At 30.2% G+C, this 24,267-nt stretch overlaps 1 protein-coding gene across 1 annotated transcript; it reads left to right on the plus strand.

Moving 5' to 3' along the window:
- Positions 1 to 5,733: 5,733 nt before the first annotated feature.
- LOC111683793 (annexin B10-like) lies at positions 5,734 to 8,784 on the plus strand. Its single transcript, XM_046946204.1, has 3 exons — positions 5,734 to 5,902; positions 7,777 to 8,485; positions 8,543 to 8,784. The coding sequence occupies exons 1-3, from the start codon at positions 5,891 to 5,893 to the stop codon at positions 8,767 to 8,769; spliced, it is 948 nt and encodes a 315-aa protein (XP_046802160.1). The 5' UTR covers positions 5,734 to 5,890; the 3' UTR covers positions 8,770 to 8,784.
- Positions 8,785 to 24,267: the final 15,483 nt, after the last annotated feature.

Consider the following 24,267-nt stretch of genomic DNA (forward strand, 5'->3'; position numbering starts at 1 on the left):
TTATAAAAAAAAATATTTTATTTTTATGATGACAAGATAACATCTTTAATATCTTAACTTTTAAACGGATTACAGTAAATTAATAATGTTAACGATATTTTAATTAAGGCTACGACTAAGTCATATATCATAACTCCTAAACGGATATCAATAAATTAATAGTTACGAATGATAAAATAAAATTTTGATTTTTTTTAATTGCATTTTTTTCTTTTGATCGTATGGTATATCTAAAATTTTCCTGTAGAAATGTATACTAAAGTCTGTGTTTTTGCCGCAGACATGCAGATGAAGGAGTTAAAATTTTAGCAAAATAATTACACCAATATTAGTGGAGATGTAATTTACAGGAGAATTTAAGATATACAGTGGGTGACAAAACAATGGAAACTTTTTTAAATTTTCACAAACGGACTCAAAACCAAAAACTTTACTAAAAATTTATATTTCTTTTCAGAATTTATCCATTTATACTCAAATTAATAACATTCTATGAATATAATTAATTGAATTTCGAAAAAATAAAACAGGATTAAAGTATTTAGTTTTTTGTTACCGACAAAACAATGGAAACTTTTGTATTATCTTAACAAAAATGGTCGGAGCATGTCAGTAAATCAGAATATAGTTGGGTATTGTTTACTTTGTATTGTTGCTTGACATCGGAGATGCATTGACACAATAATTGTGTCAAAAATTTCATTTGAAAAATTTATCTATTCCCTTATATCCTCATCCTAAAAATCTTCCTTCCAATTGGACCTGGAAGGACAATTTTTGACCCCATATCTTCGAACTACCGTTTCCTATAGATTTTCTATTGGGTTGAGATATGGTTTGTAGGCAGGTCACTTCAATACAGGTATAATTTTCGAGTCTAGCCACTCGATTGCAACTCGAAAGTAGGTTTTTAGGGCCATTGTCGTTTTTATATCTCTATACTACGGGCTTAGTTTCCGCAGCGGAGGAATACTTTACGTTTTTTTAATGGAAATGTACCTTGAATTCTAAAGCTATTGGGATAAAATTCGACAAAAATGTCTTGTGTATATATAAATAATTTCATAATATTTTTTAGGGATGTACCTTATACCATACATAGTATCTTTTTATAAATGAATTCGCCCAATATCTTGCTCTAAAAAACAGTTTTATACCATATTTTTGTCAGCGTTAAACTTTATATTCTTCGGGTCCAGTATCTTTCCCCTTTGGCCGCCTTACAAATATCATAAAACTAAATGTCCTAATTAAATTTGGACACAAAATACAAAATTATCAAAGTTAAGAATACTTGGATTACTGTTACCACGATGCTTTTTACACAGTTATTTTGCATATTTTTTAGTAATCGTCTTCTTTATTGTAAAAGTTTCCAATGGTTTGGCAGTACCATAATAATAAATAATAGTTTTTATACCCTCCATCACCATCTGTGGTGATAGAGGGTACATATAAGTTTGTCGTTCTGTGTGTAACACCAAGAAATATTCATCTAAGACCCAACGAAGTATATATATTCTGGGACCTTATAAAGTTAATCGTCAACAATTGGTCGATGCTCTCATATAAGGTCCACTTCCGAAAATCACTTAAACGCATATATTTCATTGAATTCTAAAGCTATTGGGATAAAATTCGACAAAAATGTCTTGTGTATATATAAATAATTTCATAATATTTTTTAGGGATCGGTCCATAATTGCTAATAGCTCCCATATAAGTCCCACTTCCGAAAATCACTTAAACGCACATATTTAATTGCCAAATAAAGTTATCTTGATAAAATTTGACACAAATATATTTTGTGTAAGATCATAGCTCCCATACATATAAAGTCCACTTCCGAAAATCACCGAAACGCACATATGTATTTCATTAGTTAATAAATATATTGTAGTAAAATCCAACTTGATTTTTTTTTGCTATAAATCATTATACGAAATTTTTCTTTATCGGTCGATAATTGGTCACAACTAACATATAAATACCATTTCCGAAAATTATTCAAATGCACATTGATAATCAAAGTTATCGGGATAAAATTCGACATAAATGTATATTTTGTTTATATAAATCATTCTATGGAATTTTTTTCGGGTCGGTCCATAGGTTGTCTTAGCTCTTAATACCTACTTCTGAAAATCACTCAATACTACTTAATTCGTAATTAAATGATTATATCCGGATAAAATTCAAAATTAGTATGTTCTGCGTACAGATAAATTATTATATTAAAATGTTTTCAAACTGGCTTATTAATATACATTTTTGTCGACCTAATTAAAATTAGTTTGATAAATGTTACTACCATAGATAATACACATAGATTGCCAACTCAAGCTTTACCACGAAAAAAAAGAGCTTTCTCTCTTCACACTTACATGTTCTGTGTAAATTCAAAACAAAGCTACAACAACAAATATTCAATATTTCAGGTCCAAAATTCGCACAAAAAACGATTCTGACACAATTTTTTTTAACAAAAACACATATTATTTATTTTTTTGCAATTGTTGTAATATTTTTTCTTTATCGAAATCTTTTTAATTTTCACAAACCAAAAAATTATGTCTTCAATTGTTTGACATTTAATTTTTTGTTTTTCTAATTTCAAATTGATTGAAAAATATGATCATGCTTTTATAAATGCAATCTACAATTTAAAATGTATTAATTTAAGAAAATAAACTACGTGGGCATTGTATGTGTGGTAAAAAGCTTTTATACACTAACACTTCTAAATAAAATTTTACTAATACATATTTAGAGTTATGTTTTTCCGGGAGAGTTGGCCTTCTACGGTAATATTTTATGGTTACTATCCTCAATACGGAAACAAAAATTTTGCCAAGTTATCTAGATAGTTAAATGCATATAGTAGTACATATAGGCGAAACTGAAGGGGTTTTCAAAGAAAAATTTTTATTCTCTTCACACAGACGAGCTCTGAGAGAATAAAACAAACATGTGAGAACTAAACGCACTCACTAAACATCAAATTTTCTTTGCAAAATTGCGAGGATATTACCACTTATTAGTTTTTCTTATCACTTAAACTTAATGTTTATTATTTTTTTCAACACTTTTCATTTATTTAAAACCCCGAAAATAATTTATATTTTACAAACGAAAAAAAAAATATTTTTTATTCTTTGACATTTCCTTTTAATTAAAATTGAAAAATGAAAAGCTGTACATTTTAGTATTGAAAATTACAAAAGTATTTTACATACCTTTTTTAATTCAACAAAAAAATAACAAAAAGACGTGTTTATTTTTGTGCTTTTATTTTGTGTTTATTTTTGTGCTTTTACTAATACATTCTCACCAGTTAGGTCTTTGACAGGGGACTTAGGTCCTTGACAATTACTTTTGCCTATATACTACTATATGGTTAAATGGGTTTTAATTAAAAGTATCTTGCTGGTGGAGGCTATTTAAGATTCGGCATAGCCGAATATAGCTCTAACTTGTTTTGATTTTTGTTTTGCTACAATTTGTTATTGTTAATAATTGCATTAACAAAAACAACATTTTATTTAATTTTAATATATGTATTTTTAATGTTAATAATATATATAAGTATATAACAGCGTCTATTCGCTGTTACTTATCTTTTTTATATATTTTTTTAAGAATTTATGTTTTTAATGCTATTTTCTCGTGAAAGCGATTTAAAACACGTCTATCCACTATGAAAAGAACCAACCGATTTTGATGATTTTAAATAGGAAACTTCATGTCAGATAGAATTATTAAATACTGAGTTACCTGACTGCGACTAGAAAGTCACTTCTTGAAGTGACTACTTAGAATCATCTTGAAGTGTTTCTATCTTATCTTCTAGAACTGTTTTTTTAAACACCATGGTGAAGGGTATATAAGATTCGGCACAGCCGAATATAAAACTCTTACTTGTTTTATCACTAAATATAGCTTTTATGTACAGAAATTTAGCTTAATGAATATTTTATGATCGGTCTATAAATGGTCATATCTCCCATACTAGGTCCAGCCCCTAAAACCCCTTTAACCGTATTTAACTAGTTACATTATCAATTTGTGTAGAACAAAATTATATATGTGTATGTATTTTGAAAAACCTTAAAATTTTCACAGACATGCAAATTACTTAAATTTTACTTAAAACAAAAAATATTTAGAAAATTTCTTCAGCGTGAAACATTTTGACATAAATATTAGTTGCTTTAGTTTTGGCCATAAGTATATATTAACTACACTGAAAATAATTCATGCTCAACTTTACGATAAAAAATTTCGTAACTTCTATTTTCGTAATATTTACAAAAATTTCGTGTATAATACGAAATATTATTTAATAAAACCCTTTTATATTTTTACGAAAGTACAAAAACCTTTCGTAATATTTTTTTCTTAAATTTTAGCGAAATTAAACATAATGATTTTAATTATATTATAATTAAATAAATCTACAACATTTTTATAAAATTTAAGAAAAAGTATAATATTATTCTCGTATTATTTTCATAAAAAAATTGAAAATTCGTGTGGAGAATAATTTTGAACTAAAATTAGAAAATTTAGTTTAAAATGAACAAATATTTCGTAAATTTTACCATATTTATTCAAAATTCCCTTTTTTCAATTTATGTAAATTAATTTTTTTCAAGAATATTTTGCATTATACTAAAATATTTAGTACAATTATGTATATATTACGAAAGAATTTCGTGGTGCGAAACAACGAACGATTCGTACAATGTACGACATTTTTCGTATATATTAGGCATGGATTTTTTTCAGTGTATAGTATTTAATTATTCTGGTTTTTGTCTTATTCGGTTAATTCGACAAATAATTGTTTGGGATTTTAAGTTGGCCAGCTAATAATCGAATAATTTAAAATTATATGGTTAATCGAATAAAAGGCAAGTGGATGTTTTTTAATAATATTATTTCTTTTCTACAATATTTTTCTTCCTATAACGAACAAATTATATTTTTTTTATTACTTAAAATTTTATTTTCTCAAATATTAGAAATTATTTATTTTCATGTGAAATCCTCTTCTATATAAAGATATAAAGCTTATTAAATTTATGTTTTTGAGATTTATCAACGAGTTGCAGAATTCGTACGTTCCAAAGAATTAGTGTATAACTATTTAGAAATACTTTAGAAACACAACACTGTTTTTCAAAAATGGATGTAGAAGTAAAGGTGATATCATTATTTTCAAGATTTCTTCTCAGAAAGTTGAAATGTTTCTGCATGAACCCATATTATAAGTTAATCAATCAGAAGAACTTATTACAATGTTTCTGAAGTATTGTTAAAAAGTCATCCAATAAATATTCTTCATTATAGAAAAGTAATTAAGAAATTTATACAGAAAGTATATTTATTATAATCATATTGAATTTTGTATAAGATAATCAGTTAATTGATATAAATAATTCGGTTTATTCGTTATTTGAAATAATATTTAGAAGTCTTTATACTTATGTTCAATGCAAAGTAGTTTTTCGACATTTCGTTTTTCTTTATAATGTACGAATCTTACACTGTACTGTGTACAATTACATGTAAGTACTATGTATGTATGTATGTATGTATGTATGTATGTATGTATGTATGTATGTATGTATGTATGTATGTATGTATGTATGTATGTATGTATGTATGTATGTATGTACATTGTACATACATAGTATTTGTAAATACTGACATAGTTTGGTTTAGTATACAACACAAATTCGTTGACTATACATCAGTCGCTTAATTACGCGTTTGAAAAAAGATATATAGTAAATGTGTAATTTGTATATCTATACAACTACGTTGTGGAAAAGAGAAACTTAAATAAAATAAACTGTAAAATATATTTTTGACTTCGATACCAAATATGGATTATACAGTAAGAAAATTGTATATTTGTTCATAACATTCCAATTAAAATACTTAATATGAATTTATTGATTATACATATCATGTACAGTGTCTCTCATAAGTATTCGAATTTAGGTATAATATGAAAAGAAACCAAATTTAATAACATATTTTGTATGCAAAATTAATAAATTTATTTTTTAAATTCACCAGACAGTCGTTAGCTTTGATATCACGCTTTTTAAAACATTAAAAATTCTCATTTACTTAAATTAATTTAGCTTTATTTAAAAAAGGTCCATAAAATTACCTCACAAAAGTATACGAATTCTTTCTGTATTCCATATTTGACTATATTATACGAAACACAAAACTTAGAATCGAATGTTTTTTTTGCTAAAAATTGTTTTAAGGGGTAACTATCAATCGAATCGATATAATTTTGGACCATTTGGTCCACAATTTTGGGTTATTTGTACCATGTTTTTTTGTAATATCATTAAAATGGAGGTTTTTGGCAATATTTGTATTTTTTTCTCCTTTTTCCCAGAGATAAAACCAAAATTTGTTATTGGGATTTAATATACCCCTTGGGGCATCTAAAAATAATATTTTTTATTACAATAATCTGTATTTAAACATTCCAAGATATATTATTGGAATCATTCTTCTATCGCTAATTCAATTTATTGGAACACAAGTCCATTTTTATAATACTAGGGTCAAAAATTTTCGGGGAAACTTGTCTTATATATATTGTTTTAGATATCAGCTGTTATACATTTTAAGTTTTCAATATATTGTGGAAGTTTATAACTCTAAAGCATGCCTCGAAGAAACGCCATTCAATATAGTGGAATCATTCTTTTTATAACCAATGGTCTCTAGGCTGAATGTCACCATATCATTATGGTCTAACTCACAAATATTGATATCTGTTTAATTATTATCTACTATGATCAAAATAAGCCAAAAATTTTTTACATACAATGTTGTTGTAATGGGCAACATAATCGTGAATGTTATGAGTAGTTAAAACTAAAATCTACTGTGTAGGATGACGTTTTGTTAAGGCATGTTTTGGAGTTCTACACTGCTACGATGGCTTGAAATTTTAAAATATATTAATGCTAATATCTACAATTATATATACTAGCCAACTTTGTCGGAAAATATCGATCCTAGTGGTACGAAAAGGGACTTAAGATCCAGATAATTCAATTAGAAACAGAAGAACGATACCAAAAATATATCTTGGAATGTTTAAAAACAAATCCTTATAACAAAGATTATTATTTTTAGATACCTGAAAGAATCTATTAAATCCCAATATTAAATTTTGGTTTTATCTCTGGAAAAAGAGAAAAAATGGCAAATATGGTCAAAAATCGTAATTTTATTGATATTATATGGAAATATGGTACAAATGCTCCAAAATTGTTGACCAAATGGTCCAAAAATATATCCATTCGGTTGATAGTTACCCCTTAAAACAATTTTTAGCAAAAAAACATTCGATTCTAATTTTTATGCTTCGTATAATATAGTCAAATATGAAATACAGAAAAAAATTCGTATACTTTTGTGACGTAATTTTATGGACTATTTTTAAATAAAGCTAACTTAATTTACGTAAATGAAAATTTTTAAAGTTTTAAGAAGCGTGATAGCAAAGCTGTCTAGAGAATTTAACAAATTAATTTATTAATTTTGCATACAAAATATGTTATTAAATTAGTTGCTTTTTATATTATACCTAAATTCGAATACTTATGAGAGACACTGTACATTAATGTACATCTGTGTATATTCATATCATGTACACTAAAGAGCAATTAATGTTAGATTAATCTTGATTTTTTACAAATGAGTCATCGTTACAACTTTTTTGTTCTGAAATAGCCCGTCCCCACTGTCGTACCGGCCAAACCCTTTGACCCGACAGTAGATAGTCAGTCATTGCGTGCAGCTATGAAAGGGATGGGAACTGATGAACAAGCAATTATTGACATTTTAACGTCACGTTCGAATGCTCAACGTCGGGAAATAAAAGCGCACTTTGAAGCAGAATTTGATAGAGACTTGATTGAAGATTTAAAAAGTGAACTGGGTGGTAATTTTGAAGATGTAATTTTAGCATTAATGACTCCGCCCGTTGAATTTTTGTGTAAACATTTACACAATGCAATGGCTGGTATGGGTACGGATGAGGAAACTCTTTTAGAAATATTATGTACTAAAACAAATGAAGAAATACAGGAAATAGTAAGTGTGTACGAAGCCAAATACGATCGACCACTTGCAGAACAAATGTGTAGTGAAACTTCGGGACATTTTAGACGCCTTTTGACTTTAATAGTAACTGGTGTAAGAGATGCAAAGGGTACCGTTGATGCTGAAAAGGCCAAAGAACAAGCTGCGGAGTTATACGCTGCAGGCGAGGCGAAATTAGGAACTGATGAAGAAGTTTTTAATCGCATTATGGCTCATGCTAGTTTTGAACAGTTGCGTCTCGTTTTCGAAGAATACAAACAATTAAGTGGACAAACTGTTGAACAAGCAATAAAGCATGAAATGGATGGAGAATTGCACGATGCAATGATGGCTTTAGGTATTATTAACTAATATAAAAATTTATATTAATATCAATAATGTTTGTATATTTCAGTTGAGTGCGTTCAATCGCCAGCTGCATTTTTTGCAAATCGTCTTTATAAAGCTATGGATGGTGCTGGTACAGATGACACTACGCTAATACGGGTTATAGTGTCACGATCGGAAATTGATTTAGGTTCAATAAAGGATGAATTTGAACGTATTTATAACCGTACATTATTTAGTGCTGTAACGGTAAGCTACTTACATATATTTATTTTTCCAAAATATTTTATTTAATCAGCAATAAGTGCTATTAACCAGCAATAATATTATTGGAACAAATCTAGTGTTATAATCCAGCTGATTTTTAGATTTTTTTACTACAACATTTTACGTTCTGAGTGCAGTGATGGAAAAAATTATCAGCTCTACTAAGGTCCGAGAGATATAGGCCTCCAAAGTTTTGATATATAATTGGATATAATACTATTACGATATGTTCGATATGGGTAACATTGAAAAGGGTTTGAAAGAGTTTTTCATTAAGACTTTTTTAAAAAAGTACCTTTAAATCTACAACATATCGATATAACGGAACCTCATCTCACATGAACGTTTGTAGACAATATTCGGTGCTTTCCTATGATATATGTTTGAAAACTATAACCCAAGAAATACAGGAGTTATTTAAGTTTAAAATTTAATATTTTCGTAAATTTTGATTTTTATCATATAATCATTATGAATCTCATATCGATATGATTTTTTTATTTTTGTTACAAACTTACGAATAACGGTACGGCGCTTTTTTTATGATATATGTACGTTTGAAATTGTTGTTGTATTTTTATACCCTATATTCATATACGTTTGTAATTTCTATAGTAGCCATGTCGGTCTGTCTGTGTGTGTATGTTGAAATCAGTTTCAGAAGACCTCAAATATCTGCGAGATCCGAATTTTCAATAATTCTATATCTATTAAAAATCAGCCTAATCGTCCATTATTAACTGAGATATCAGCAAAAATCCGAGACAACCTCTGAAAATTTCATAAAAAATTAGGTGAGAACACATAAATGGGGTCTTTTTGGTACTTTTTCATTCTACAAAAGGTACTTTTATACCCAAAATATAAAAAGAATTTTTTTTTTAAATTTTGTATGAAAACTATTCAATCTTTGTTAATATTTTCATACAAAATCTTAAAACTTGTTTTACATTCTTCTTGGGGTGAGTTTTTCTGATAAAGATTATCTTCATTCTTTGGTTAAACATGGTTTAATATATGTTTCGTGTTTTTCAGTTATCAGTAAAGTTACTTACTATCTTAGTTTAACTGTGTGTGATTGGCCAATTAAACTCAAGTTATAAGTAAGAAAACACAATTAACAAAAACAATAACACAATGATTTCGGAAGAACAAAAACTTAATATATTAAGTACATTGCAATTTTCTGATTTGTTTTGTTTTATTTATTATTGTTTTAAATGTTTATTTAACATTTTTCTAAAATTTTCCATTTTACAAAAGTATTGTTTGCAAAAAACAGCTGTTCATTGTTTATGTTTCTAAGTGAAAAGTAGGCAATACTAACAAAGTTAATTGAGCTTAAATCTAAAACTGAAAAACTCAATCATCGGTAAAAGTTCGCCTAAATTTGTTACGAGTTTAATCTAACAGCAAGTAAAGCCTAGTTTAACTAAGGGGTAAGAAACCCGCCCTTAGAGTTTTCTATAATATTGAACCTAGAAACATGAAATTAAGTTCATACATATGTAAAGGCCGCATAGAGTAAAAACCTATAAAAGTAGCAGTTTAGGCACTTTTTTGTTTTTCAAAACGTACGTTTTGAATTTTATTAAATATTGAACCTAAATACATGAAATTAATTATGTAGAACCCGGATTAGGTATGAACCGATATAAGGTTATTGTTTTTAGTATTTTTTCTTTCTACAAAAGGTAATTTTTGAATTTTCTATAATATTGAACCTAGAAATATGAAATTAAGTGTGTCAAGCCCGAACTAGTTAAGAATCTATAAAAGTGGACTTTAAGGTACGTTTTCATTCTTCAAAAGCTACTTTTTGAAATTTCTATAATATTGAACTTAGAAACATGAAATTAAGTATGTAGAGCCCGGAATAATTAGAACCCATCAAAATGGACTTATTGGTTCTATTTTCAATTGTTATGTTTAAATATGTTAGAAATGAATGTATTTAATTTAGATAGTAAGCTATATCTAGGTAAAATAAATTATTAAACACAGAAATGGGATATTTTCACTTTTTGGTGAAATAAGTTATTATTTTTTTTTGGTTCTGGTGATGGTTGGCGAGTAGATACTCAAATTGCCAGGTTGTCACACTGTAAGAAATTCATAGCTCAATTTTAGCCTCATCCATAAACGATATTAACAGTTTGAAAATTTCAATATTCCTGGTCTTGAGCAATACTTGCAAATTGCTATAAGATTTGATTCCGATCCGGGAGTAGATTTGTATACGCAGTAAAACCGTTATTCTTTTCACATTTACAGCCTGTGTTAACTCGATCAAAAATAGATTTAAACTCATAATAAACATTGCTGTAGCTCGATTTGACCTTAGGATGATCAGTGATCAGTTCATATGTGGGATTCTCCTGTACCTTGAGTTTCATTATTTCCCTCGCAGTCAAATAAATACTTCTCTTGGAAGGAGGAAGTTCATCAGCCAGTGCATAAATTACCTGAATCGGTGTAGATCGTTTCAGTCCAAGACATCTTCTAAGAATTTTATTTTGAAATGTTGTTATTTTGCGATTGATTGAATTTGGGGTGTGAGCAGCAGGAGTCCTGGAATATTCCACTTTAGACCGAACGAAACTTTTGTATAAATTCAAAGCAACCTTAGGCGATAAACCACTTTTTATGGTGGTTAATTTACTTATCAAGCCAACACCACTTTTGGATTCAGATAAAACTCGATCATAGTGTTCTCCAACCGTGAGTGACGCATTAATAGTTCTACCAAGCAATTTGATCTTCTTAACCTGTTCAATTTCCTTGTTGTCAATTTTGATTTGTATTTTCTTTATGCTTCCTTTGGCAAGGTACATAGTCCTTGTCTTGTCCGGATTAAATGATAAGTTCAGGGATTTGCAGATTCCCATAAACTGACCTATTTTGGATCTCAAATTTTCGACAGCCAAATCAATATCCTTATCAAATGATAAAATCGTAAAGTCATCAGCAAATTGATACAGTAAGGTATTGTCATCTTGAATTTTATGTAACTTTCTTGTGTACAAGTTGAAAAGCACTGGAGATAAGCAACTTCCTTGTGGAAGCCCATTGTCAACCGTAATAGTTTTGTCGCCCAATTTCAGAGTACGTTTCGATAATCCATTCCACATATATTTCGGGGATTTGAAGGCTGTTTAAAATTTTCATCAAAACAGAGATACTTACGAAGTTATAATCATTGCTTATATCAAGGACTAGAATAATGACCCTAAAGCCCTTGTGCTTCAGTGTTGCAGCATTGTGTAAGAAGTCATTCAAACACATGGACGATGATTTACCTTTTCTGTAGGCAAAGCTTCCTTCAGGAATAATGGAGTTGTCGTTGATGAATTCAGTCATTCTCTCCTTAATCATCATGTTGATAGTTTTGAGTAATACAGATATCAAAGCAATTGGACGGAAATTTTCTTAGTTTGACAAGTCCTTGTTCTTTTTCGGTATTGGTACTATCTTAATCGTCCTAAACTTTTCGCTAACGTTAGATTCCAAAAAAGCATCAGTCAAAGCAGTTAAAAGGGAGTATTTAGCATAGTCCGGAAGCACACGGATCATATCATATGTGATTTTATCCACTCCACCAGCAGACTTTGTTGTGTAGAATATGCTGAAGTTCCTCAAAAGTAAACGCAGGGTTACCATCATCCCATGCACGAGTAATGTTGACATCTGGTATCACATGGGTACAGTTAGAAAAATTATGCACAGGAAAAATTGTAAGAAAAGTTGGTTGTTGTCGTTATTCCAAGGGGATGAGATACGCGTGTTGCCACCATTAATACTGCCTACAAAGCGCCAGGCTTCCCTAGAGTTAGGATGTTCATTCAGTTTTCGAATTTGTTCCTCATAGGATTTCCTTTTCGCATTAATAACAGCCTCCTTCCAAACCGATATTGCAGACGTCGCCTCATTGAAGTTGTCCACTGTGGGGTATTTGTCACATTTTTTACGAGCTGCAAGCTGAAGTCGAAAAATTTCACCATTTCATTATTCCACCAAGCCTTAGGTGTTCTTCTGTCCTTCAGTTCATAAGTGGCATGTTTTATTTCATGTGTAAATACTGATTCAATTTCATTCATATTGGGGTCAAAATTCACTTCCTTTAGTGCAGATAGCAATTTTCCTTTAGCCAAAAATGTTTTCACCTTAAGGTTAACCTCCACAATTTCAATTACTATTGGGTAATGATGACTACCAGCAGGAAGCATAGGCTCAGTACTCCAATTCGTTGTACAGTCAGTGTTGGTAAAAGTTAAATCGAGTACAGTACTCACTGACCCATTAAGGTCTCGTTTGAAGGTAGGACTTAAATCATTCAGACATTTGAAGTTAGACATGTTGATCGTATCGACCTGTTTTATTCTCCTAGGAAGGTCAGCATAGTCTCCAAATTTCTTGGCACGAGCGTTGAAGTCACCTGCCAGTATCACATGCTCATAATTCTGCAGAAAATCAATCAATATTTGCACCTCATAATTAAAATCAAAGGTAGAAATAGATTGTTCAAAGTTTACCGAACAAATAACCAAGTTAGTCGTAAGATTCATAGTTTTAATCATCAATATATCCAAATGTGTGTTGTATTCAATTCTTTTGTACTGGATGGATTTTCTCAGAGCTATGGCAACTCCTCCATATCCATCCAATCTATCCATCTTCTTAATAATATTAAAATTTAAAAGTTTATGCTGTTGATTAAGGGTGTCGTGAGTATAGACTTCACTTAAGCAAGCTATGTCTATGCCACGATTATTCAAAAAGTATTCAATAGTGTTGCGATTAGCCCTTAAAGACTGGCAATTGTATTGCAGCAGCTTCATTTCCAAAGTTTAAGGTTGATTGCGAAATAATGTCACAATCAATATCCTTGTATATTCTCTCAAATCTATCATTAAAATGGGCAATGGCATTTAAACCATGTGAATTCTTCTCCTTCAAAAAAACATCATTTACAAATTTCAGTAATTCCGTTGTAGTCTTCTCAAGAATGCCAACCTTGTGAATATTTGGTCGATTTAGCACACCACTAGAGCATTCAGCCTCCCAAAGATCAGGAGGGTCATAATGCTTCTAGATCACAGCTCTACGTGTATTCTTAACAGGCTTCTTAACCACATTATTGTATGGTCTTGGAGTAAGGATTTTATTCACCTCAACATCCTTATTTCTAAAACCTATACTAGATTGTTGTGTTAGTTGAGGAAAGTTTTGGTCATAATCCTCAAGGATATCGAATCTATTTGTATTAGATTGGAAATATGAGTCACGTATATCTTTTCTTGACAGTTTTTTAATAGTAATCACCTTTCTTATTTCCTCTTCTTCATTTCATTTTGGGCACTTTTGTCATTGATTGGCATTATGATCATGGCCATTACATAGGATGCATTTGATGATATTGCAGGATGGTTCACAACCACCCTTTTTACCACATTTTAAACATCGTTTGTCAGAACGGCAGCCATTCTGGGTGTGACCAAAGCGCCCATAGTTACGACAATGTCTTACAGGTAAATAGTAATGATCCACCTTTGAGGCAGTATAATTTAGGATGAGCTCAGAAGGTAATTCATTACCAGGAAAACCTATTTTGACAGCATAAGTAGGAATATATCTTTCGATACCCTATTCAACAAAACGTTTTTCAAAGCGTTTTACCGAGGTAACAGCCACTGGAGATTCAATATTGCGTTTTATATCTTCATCTGATAAAAATGTTGGAACATCACGTATGACACCAAAGGTCTCGAGGTATGTACGTGGTATAAATGGTTTAATCTTCTTTTTCGCGAGATCATTGTTACGCACAGCGTTGTTAGCATTCTCAACGGAATCGAAGGTGATCCTATACAAGGATACACCATTTGCCTTTATGGATTTGATACCAATGATGTGTACCATCACGAATTTTTTTCCCAAAGGTATAGTCCGTTTCTTATTCTCTTATTATTGATAGTTTCCGCTTGAGATGTGTCAAATAATACAATCACATCACCCATATGTCCAACAGGATAAAAGAATATTTCCTTCCTCTCACCTTGTGAGTTTGTACTTTTAATTGCATTATCAGTTCTTTTCCCATATTTGTTGTACGACAGCATTGGATGCAGCTTCAACAGGTACATAATTAGATTCAGTCGCCTCCATTTGAGAACAGGTATTCTGAGTATTATCATAATTGTCCGAAATCATATTTCGATTATCATCACACATCATAGCCCGCATAAATTCATCAATTTTGTCCATAGGAGATGTGGCACAAAATGCAGTCTTTTTGTTGGCAGTTTCCGTTGCCAAAGCCTTCATTTGATCCTTCCATTCATTTCTTTTTTGCCTCTGCACTTTTGAGACATTACCGCCATCAAGTTTGAGAGGCTTACCATACTCGCCATCTTCGTCTTTCGACGAAATCGCATTCCGTGACGTCATAGCGTCACTTTTACATTTTAAAAATGGCGACACGACAATATAATAAAATTAAAATCGGTCACACTTAAAATAAAGAAAAACAAATAATTTCGAGGCTTTTATCCGAATTGTCAACCAATTAATACTATGTGTATGAAAAATTTGAAATCCACAATATATACAAAAGAAAAATCTCAGACAATTTGCACTTCACAATACCAGGGTTGAAACGCGAGTGATGATAGTTTTGTTTTGAATAAAATATAAACAAAAAGTGTGAAATAAGCTAATAATTTCCCTAATTGATGTAATTATTAAATTAAAAAAATTCGAGCCATTTTTATTAACTTTTCACTTTTTGGTGAAATAATTGAATTTTGTGACAGCGTAGCAGCACAGGCGAAAAATTATTTTAAAGTTTTCCCTAACTGAATATATAAAATGTGCATGTGTTATATTCGTAATTTCAACACATAGATATCTACAGTGCAAAATAACTAGTGGGCAAATTTACCAAAGGCGTAAGTTGACATGTATCTCAAACCAGTACATATTATGAATTAAAATTACCTAATATTTCTACACCAAAGGTAACTAACTATCAGGTTTGTCATTTGAATAAAAATTATTCGATTAATCCAGGAATATTTTTTTTTGAACGAATAAAACATTTCCAATTTCGAATAAAGAATAATTTGTCGAATAATCGAATATTCGAATAAAATTTAAATGTTACTTTGTAACCATAATTTATTATTTTTTTGAGCAAAGAAATACACGAATACTAAATCAAAAAATCTGTTAAATTTAAAACAATTTTTTTACTACTTTTTGCAATTTATAGAAATTTATATTTTGTAATTTCAAAAGTAGAATGCTTCCTGTTATAGAAGTGATTCTATGGAATTTTTAAATGCTTGCAATAAGTGAAACAGATAGTTCCTAAAAACCTGTTTAGGTAGAATCTAGTTGTTATACTGGTATTTTTAAGAGAGTTATGAACGTCATAAAAAATATTTTTTTCAAAATTTCAATTATCTAGCTCGTCTTATCGTGTTTTCAACAGGCAGGCGGATAGACGCTAGACCGTTTTAGAATCTAATAAGGACCCAATATTTCGATGTGTTACAAACGGATTGACAAATACAATACAGCCCCCATCTTCTTTGATGAAATATAGACATATTTCTCTACTTCTCGTATACATGTAAAAACATGAAATCTGACAAAACTAAGAAACTTAAAATAGTTTGAGATTGATGCATTAATGTACGCAAACACGTTTTTTACCCGTATCTTAAGATATTGAAGTTGTTTGAAAGTTTTTTATACCCTACACCACTAATATATATATATATATATATATATATATATATATATATATATATATATATATAATATAATATATATTATTATATATATATATATATATATATATATATATATATATATATATATATATATATATATATATATATATATATATATGTATATATATATATATATGTATATATATATATATATATATATATATATATATATATATATATATATATATATATATATATATAATATATGTATATATATATATATATATATATATATATATATATATATATATATATTATATATATATATATATATATATATATATATATAATATATATATATATATATTATATATATATGTATATATATTAATTTTAAACACGAATAATTGACAATCCAACTAGCTATACACTGATACATACATACTTATTAAAATTACGGGCATTAGAAATGTAGAGTATACATAGGTAATAGAGTGCTCCAAAAAAGAAGTCGCGAATGGATTCAAAATGTGTCAGGAAAATTTACTTTTTTGATATATTCTAAAAAAAACATTTTTACTCGAATATTCGGTTTTGTCCTTATAAGATAATGCAAACTTTGTAAAATTAAAAACTTTGTTAAATGGGGTTTATGGACAACAGATAAGACTATTAAACGGTAAAAAATTAAATTAACATTTTTTACAGGTTAGCTGTACCTGTGATTTAAACTTGGCGGATTTCTTTTTGCAAAAATCCCCATGAGATCTCCTAAAAATTTGTTTAACAAAGTTTCAAAAAAAATGGAGATTTAAACGGCCGTTGAAAAAATTCAACTTTTTTGCCCATATATAAGTTGAGTTATCTTTTAAGGACAAAAACCATAATAGGAAAAAGAAGGTAGTGTCATCTGACATGCTTAAGGATTATGAAGTTTTCTTAAAAATCGTGCTACCATATAAAATTTCTTATGCAAACATATTTGTTTTGAAGTTTCCAAAATAAATATATTTAAATTTTATTGAAAAATATTAAACAATTAACAGAATACTTTCATTTAAATAAAAAAGGTAAGACTCATGGCATAACCAAATTAACTAGCTAATTTTTTGAATTCATTAAAAGATTTTAGCACAAATGGCAATATACGGATTTCTTAAGGTTTCTACATAACCCAAATCATCCCAAATTCTCACGTTGTTGTCTGTGGAGGGATAAAAGGATTTTATGGTAATTTCCTGTCCAGCTCAAATTAAATACCGCTTGAACATGAATGCCAAAAATTTTAAAATCCTACACAACATTTCCATCAATGCGGTTGGATGTAAGGAAACGTGTGAAGGTTGTGCGAACTTTATAGTGCTGGTCAAAACAATTTGAATATAGTATGTCCAAAGATTAGGCTATAGTTCAAACTATATATTCTATAGTACAGATTATTGACCACACTATAGACCACAGTATAGTCCAAATTATAGTCAAGTTCAGAGCATTAACTAGTTAGTGTGTAGTCCAGGTTATAGACTATTGTATTGGTCAGACTATAGTCCAGACTGTAGTATAGTTCAAACATATACTAGTGAATTGTACAGTTTAGCACCCAGATGTGTTATTATGTTAATATTTTTTTTTAAATTTCATTTAATGACCATTTATATCTGATTATTTTGTTACGTATATTTTTTGCATAAGTTAGTCATAGAATCAATTTGCTTTAACAACTCCCATTTTTATATATTTCTGGTCACTTTATGTTCAGATTTTAATGCATTTTATTATTCTATATTCATTCAAAATTATAAATTACACTTTTGTCTTAAAAAATTTCATAGAAACTTAAGACAATAATAAATAAAACAAAACAAATCAGAAAATTGCAATTTACATAAATATTAAGCTTTTGTTCTTCCGAAATCATTGTTTTATTGTTTTTGTTAACCCAGATATGTCCATTGCTACATCTTGATTATTTTAAAAATACTTTTATATTATTTTGGAAGCAAATGAGAAATAAAACACACTGCAATTATAGGTTTTAAAAAATTTATTGGAAAAAGTGGTTTTTGGAGCCGTCCTATATATAGGACATTAGGCATATGACTCACTGTGTGTGATACGAAACAAAACATTTTACATGTAAACCTATATCACATTTTTGACATCTAGTTAATGTTTTTTGATGACACGATCCACATCTTGTTTGTTTATCCTGTGGAATGACCCAATGGTCGGATCGATCATAATGCAAATCATTATTTACGCTTAGCGATGGATGACGCCTTTGGTAAACCGAATCTCTTTTATTCTGTACAAGCAGAGTACTGGCGATACTTCTTCGGAAAGATAATTGATTCATAGTTCCGCCATTATGTTTATGAATTTGCCAGGCATTATGCACCGCCATATCCACACAGTGTGTGATGAGGGGAGAATACCATTTCATTCCTCTTATAGCAGTGCGGTATAGGCTTATGTTCTGATCAGAACGATCGACTCCACCCATACTTCTATTATAATATTTTACAATACGAGGCTGTTCGACTTGTATAATTTTTATCTTTTTGGGAGTACCGCTTAACATATCCCAGGGGACTCACTCCGATTGCATTAGAGCAAAACGTAACAATACTGTTGTCATTCCATTTTATAAAAATGATGTTGCTCTTCATAATTTTGATGAAATCATATCTGCCCCGAATCGTTTTTTTCATCTCCTTAGATTCGCGCAAAGTACTTCCAGGAATGCGGTTTTCCCTAATGGTTCCAGTGCCATACATATTCTTTTTCTCCAGATTTTCTAACAAAGCAATGGATGAAAAAAAATTAGCAAAGAACAAATGAAATTTATGTTCCTTCAATTTTGATCGCAAGGCGTCTGCGTACTCGAGTACGACAGGTCCTTGTAGGTTTCACTAATATTTGTAGAAGCACCTTGGTAAGGCTCAAACCAGTTTATATATCCTTGACGAGTCGTACCTACCCAGAATTTGAAGCCATAACGAATTGGTTTACTGCTTGCAACCATGTCTACCTGTGTACGGAACCATGGCTTCATCTACGCTGTATTCCTCTTCAACGTAAGCGTTGTCAATAAACAGATGCGCGAAAAGTGGCCTGACTTTGGCGAACTTATCAGAGGGATCTAAGAAGTTGTTATCATGGAAATGAATATTGGACAAAATACTAGTTCATTATTAGAGTCTTTCGAGCGTTCCCAATACATTCTTCTTCTAGGCAGAGGAACATATCCGCTAAGCAAAATCACTCCAAGAAAGCATTTCATTTCGGTTATATTGACGCGCATGTTACTATTCTTTTGTGATGCGTACTGATTTGTCTCATCCGTAATTTTTCCTACTAGCTCATCATCAAAAAAAGTGCAAAAAAGGGAAGTTAGAGTTACCTCATCTAAGTTTATACCTCAGTCTTTTCAAAAATATCATTATATATTATAGACAAGTCTGTCTTCACATAGGATATTTTTTATTTTTCTTCAACTTCTTTGCTTTTTTAGACAAGTTACCTCTAATCTGAAAGAGGGGGATATCATCCTCTGTGTCCCAATCACTATCACAATTGATTTTTTTTACAAATTCTACCTCATTTTGCATAACCGAAGACGGCAAATTATTTATATCGACGTAGTCTTTATCACCGGAATCTTCGTCTGTGATGTCTCCACATGCATTATTGGGTGGGAATATAGTAATATTATCCACATCCATATCATCATCCTCTATCAACGCTAAAGCTTCATTGAGAGAAAATCCCCTACAGAAAATACATAGCATACTATATTCCCAATGTCCTACATATAGGTCATAACAAGATAATGTGTTACAAGAACAAAACTAAATCACAATCATGCTTCTCTTCACAAATATAAATTCAAACCAAATATATTATTTATTCACTTCTAAATGTAAAAAAATTTAATTTAAAAATTGATTTTTCAAATAAGTTAAAGAGTTTCTTATCGTGCTTTCAACCCCAATTTTTAAATTAAAAAATTAACTTACCGTACAAACATGTTCCCATATTCAGACATTATGAAAATATCACAAATTACATATTCAATAACTGAAAAGTAATAGCAAAAAATAATGCGATCACTCAATCTCCTATTATATATTGATGAGTACTGAGTATATAAACAAAAAAAAAAAACGGTACTTTGATAATCTTGACTTATCATGTAAACAAAAACTAGATATACTATATATAGGTCATTTAGCATATTTGGGTTAATTATGTTTTCTCACTTATAACTTGAGTTTAATTGGCCAATTACACTCAGTTAAACTAAAATAATAAGTAACGTTACTGTTTACTGAAAAACACAAAACATATATTAAACTAGGTTTAACATAAGAATGAAGTTTATCTTTATCTGAAAATCCCGCCCTAAGAGAAAAGGAAACTTCAAAAAAAAAAAACTTATTTAATACAAAAATTTTGATTGGCACTACCTTCTTTTTTCTACTATGACAAAAACTTATATTTAAGTAATTATAGATATATTTTAAGTAACAAATTTTTTTATAATATATATATTAAAAAAATTATTTTTTTACCATATTTCGAAATCATGTACTGTGAGACACTTTAATAACCTGTATGTATGTATGTATGTATGTATGTATGTATGTATGTATGTATGTATGTATGTATGTATGTATGTATGTATGTATGTATGTATGTATGTATGTTTGAATGCATGTTGAATGTAAGGAAACGTGTGAAGGTTTGCGAACTTTATAGTGCTGGTCAAAACAATTTGAATATAGTCAGTCCAAAGATTAGGCTATAGTTCAAACTATATATTCTATAGTACAGATTATTGACCACACTATAGATCACAGTATAGTCCAGATTATAGTCAAGTTCAGAGCATTAACTTTAACTTTGCTTTAACAACTCCCATTTTTTATATATTTCTGGTCACTTTATGTTCAGATTTTAATTCATTTTATTATTCTATATTCATTCAAAATTATAAATTACACTTTTGTCTTAAAAAATTTCATAGAAACATAAAACAATAATAAATAAAACAAATCAGAAAATTGCAATTTACATAAAATATTAAGTTTTTGTTCTTCCGAAATCATTGTTTTATTGTTTTTGTTAATTATGTTTTCTCACTTATAACTTGAGTTTAATTGGCCAATTACACTCAGTTAAACTAAGATAATAAGTAACGTTACTGTTTACTGAAAAACACAAAACTGAAAAACCCGCCCTAAGAGAAAAGGAAACTTCAAAAAAAAACTTATTTAATAAAAAAATTTTGATTGGCACTACCTTCTTTTTTCTACTATGACAAAAACTTATATTTAAGTAATTATAGATATATTTTAAGTAACAAATTTTTTTTTAAATATATATTAAAAAAAATAATTTTTTTACCATATTTCGAAATCATGTACTGTGAGACACTTTAATAACCTGTATGTATGTATGTATGTATGTATGTATGTATGTATGTATGTATGTATGTATGTATGTATGTATGTATGTATGTATGTATGTATGTATGTATGTATGTATGTATGTATGTATGTATGTATGTATGTTTGAAAGCATGTCTTTCAAAGGCCTCTCCAATGACATCCATATTGATCATATTGCTGTTTACTTAAATATGATCAAACTTAACATTTTCTGAAAATATTAATTTTCAAACTAACATAGCTATTGCTTTGTATGTGTTATTGCTTTCAAACATACATATATCATATGAAAACTTTCATATGACAAGAGGTACCCTTAAAATTATATATTATTGAGTCTTGAAGTTCTGGGCATGAAAATTCAGTGCGATGTCCGCTGGACTAAACATATTTTTCAAGTATCAAAAGAAGTATTCAAGTGTCTCGGTTTTTTAAAAAGGTGTAAGACATACTTCACTCCATTTTATATCCTTACTATTTAGTAAATAGTATTTACATCACTTTTATCCGACCGAAAATGGAATACAACTGTCATGTATGGGCCGGAGCTTCAAAGTCTATTTTGGACCTACTCGACCGCGTACAGGAGAGGGCGAAGGTTCTTATCGCTTGGCTCTCGATAGGTTGATGATATGTGTCACTTTATATTTCAATTGAAAGGTATTTCAGGGACTTTTCCACTAATATCCATATCGACCATATCGAATATTAAGCACTTGAGATTTTTAAATACATATATGATAAAAATTAATTATCCACTAATACATATATCGACCGTATCAAATAATAATAAATAATAAACACTTGAGATTTATAATTACATGTGATTAAAATCAAAATTTACTAAAATATCAAATTTTTAACTTAAATATCTCCTATTTAAGCTTTCAAACATACAGCTATGGTCAGCTAATTGGAAATGCTCTATTTATATTTTAGCTTGTTGTTGTTGTGGTTGTAACAGCTAAAACTTTACAATAATCTAGTTGGGGGTTCTACATCAATGTCCAGGCCTAAAAATTGGGCTATTTCAACTGCACAGAGTGAAGTAGTGAATTGGACAGAGTGAAGTAGGGTTGGCTGAGCAGTTGAATATGTAATGGGTATCATGAGGACCCAAACCACATGCAGGACATTCGTTGGGGACGGCACGGTATATACGTGACCAGTAGGCATTAAGCCTGTTGCTGCATCCCGATCTTAGTTGTGCCAAAACTACTCTTGTTTTCCGCGGCAGGTTTTCTTCCGTTTCTGCTATGGGCGGTGGGCGACCTCCAAGTACGACATTTATGCGGTATCCTGCGACCGCGGAATTTATGGCGTCTCTATGAATGTCGTTCAAAGTTGCTGAATACGAGGACTGATCCAGTGGATGCCGTACATATCTGCATATGTGTTCCTCGTATATACGAAGATCCTTCCTGACATGCCTCGGGGGAGTATCCAATTGTGTGATATAAAAATTTGACTTCTCCGATGACATCCCAGCAGGAACTGTTTGGTCAACATGACATGGTGTTCCTTGACTGGAAGGACCTTTGTTTCCTCGTGCAGGTGATGTTCCGAGGTAATTTGCAAGCAGCCCGTTACAGTCCTTAGGGCGGCATTTTGGCAGCTTTGCATGTTTCTCCACTGGGTATCACTTAGCGAAGGTGACCACACTGGAGCAGCATAGTTAACCACTGACTGACCAATCGTTTTATATGTAGCCAACAAGGTTTCTTTATCCATACCCCAAGTGCTGCCGGCTAGCGCTTTGAGGACCTTGTTTCTATCCTCGAAGAGTGTGGCGTGACTGACAGTGTCGAAGGCCTTCGACAGGTCAAGAGCCACTAGGACCGTCCTTTCACAGGGCCTCTGCTGATTTAAGCCTTGTCAGATCTGAGTGGCAATGTCGGTTAATGCTGTGGTGGTGCTGTGCATTTTACGGAAGCCATGCTGGTGACGAGCTGCTGTTAGGTGGCTGGACAGCTGGGGGAGGAGAAGCGCCTCAAGAGTCTTCCCAACTGGTGATAGGAGAGAAATCGGCCTGTATGATTGTCCCTCTGTCGCGTCTTTCCCAGGTTTTTTTGTGATTAGTGTAGTTAGTATCAGTGTAATATTTCTAAATATGTTGTAAATTAAAAATAATATTTACCAAAATACAATAAAATTTTTTTATCAAAATTAGATTTAACCTAAAAATATGGCCGTTTCCTATTAATTATCGCAATTTCTTTGATTTAGCTTTTGGTGATTTTCACCATATTTTTTCACAACAAAATGCATTGCATTTTATTATAACAACATCAATTTATAAAATAAAATTGTTGGGAACTGAAAATCTAACGTAATAA

Source organism: Lucilia cuprina, chromosome 3, assembly GCF_022045245.1.
Source record: "Lucilia cuprina isolate Lc7/37 chromosome 3, ASM2204524v1, whole genome shotgun sequence".
In the NCBI taxonomy this organism is placed as follows: domain Eukaryota; kingdom Metazoa; phylum Arthropoda; class Insecta; order Diptera; family Calliphoridae; genus Lucilia; species Lucilia cuprina.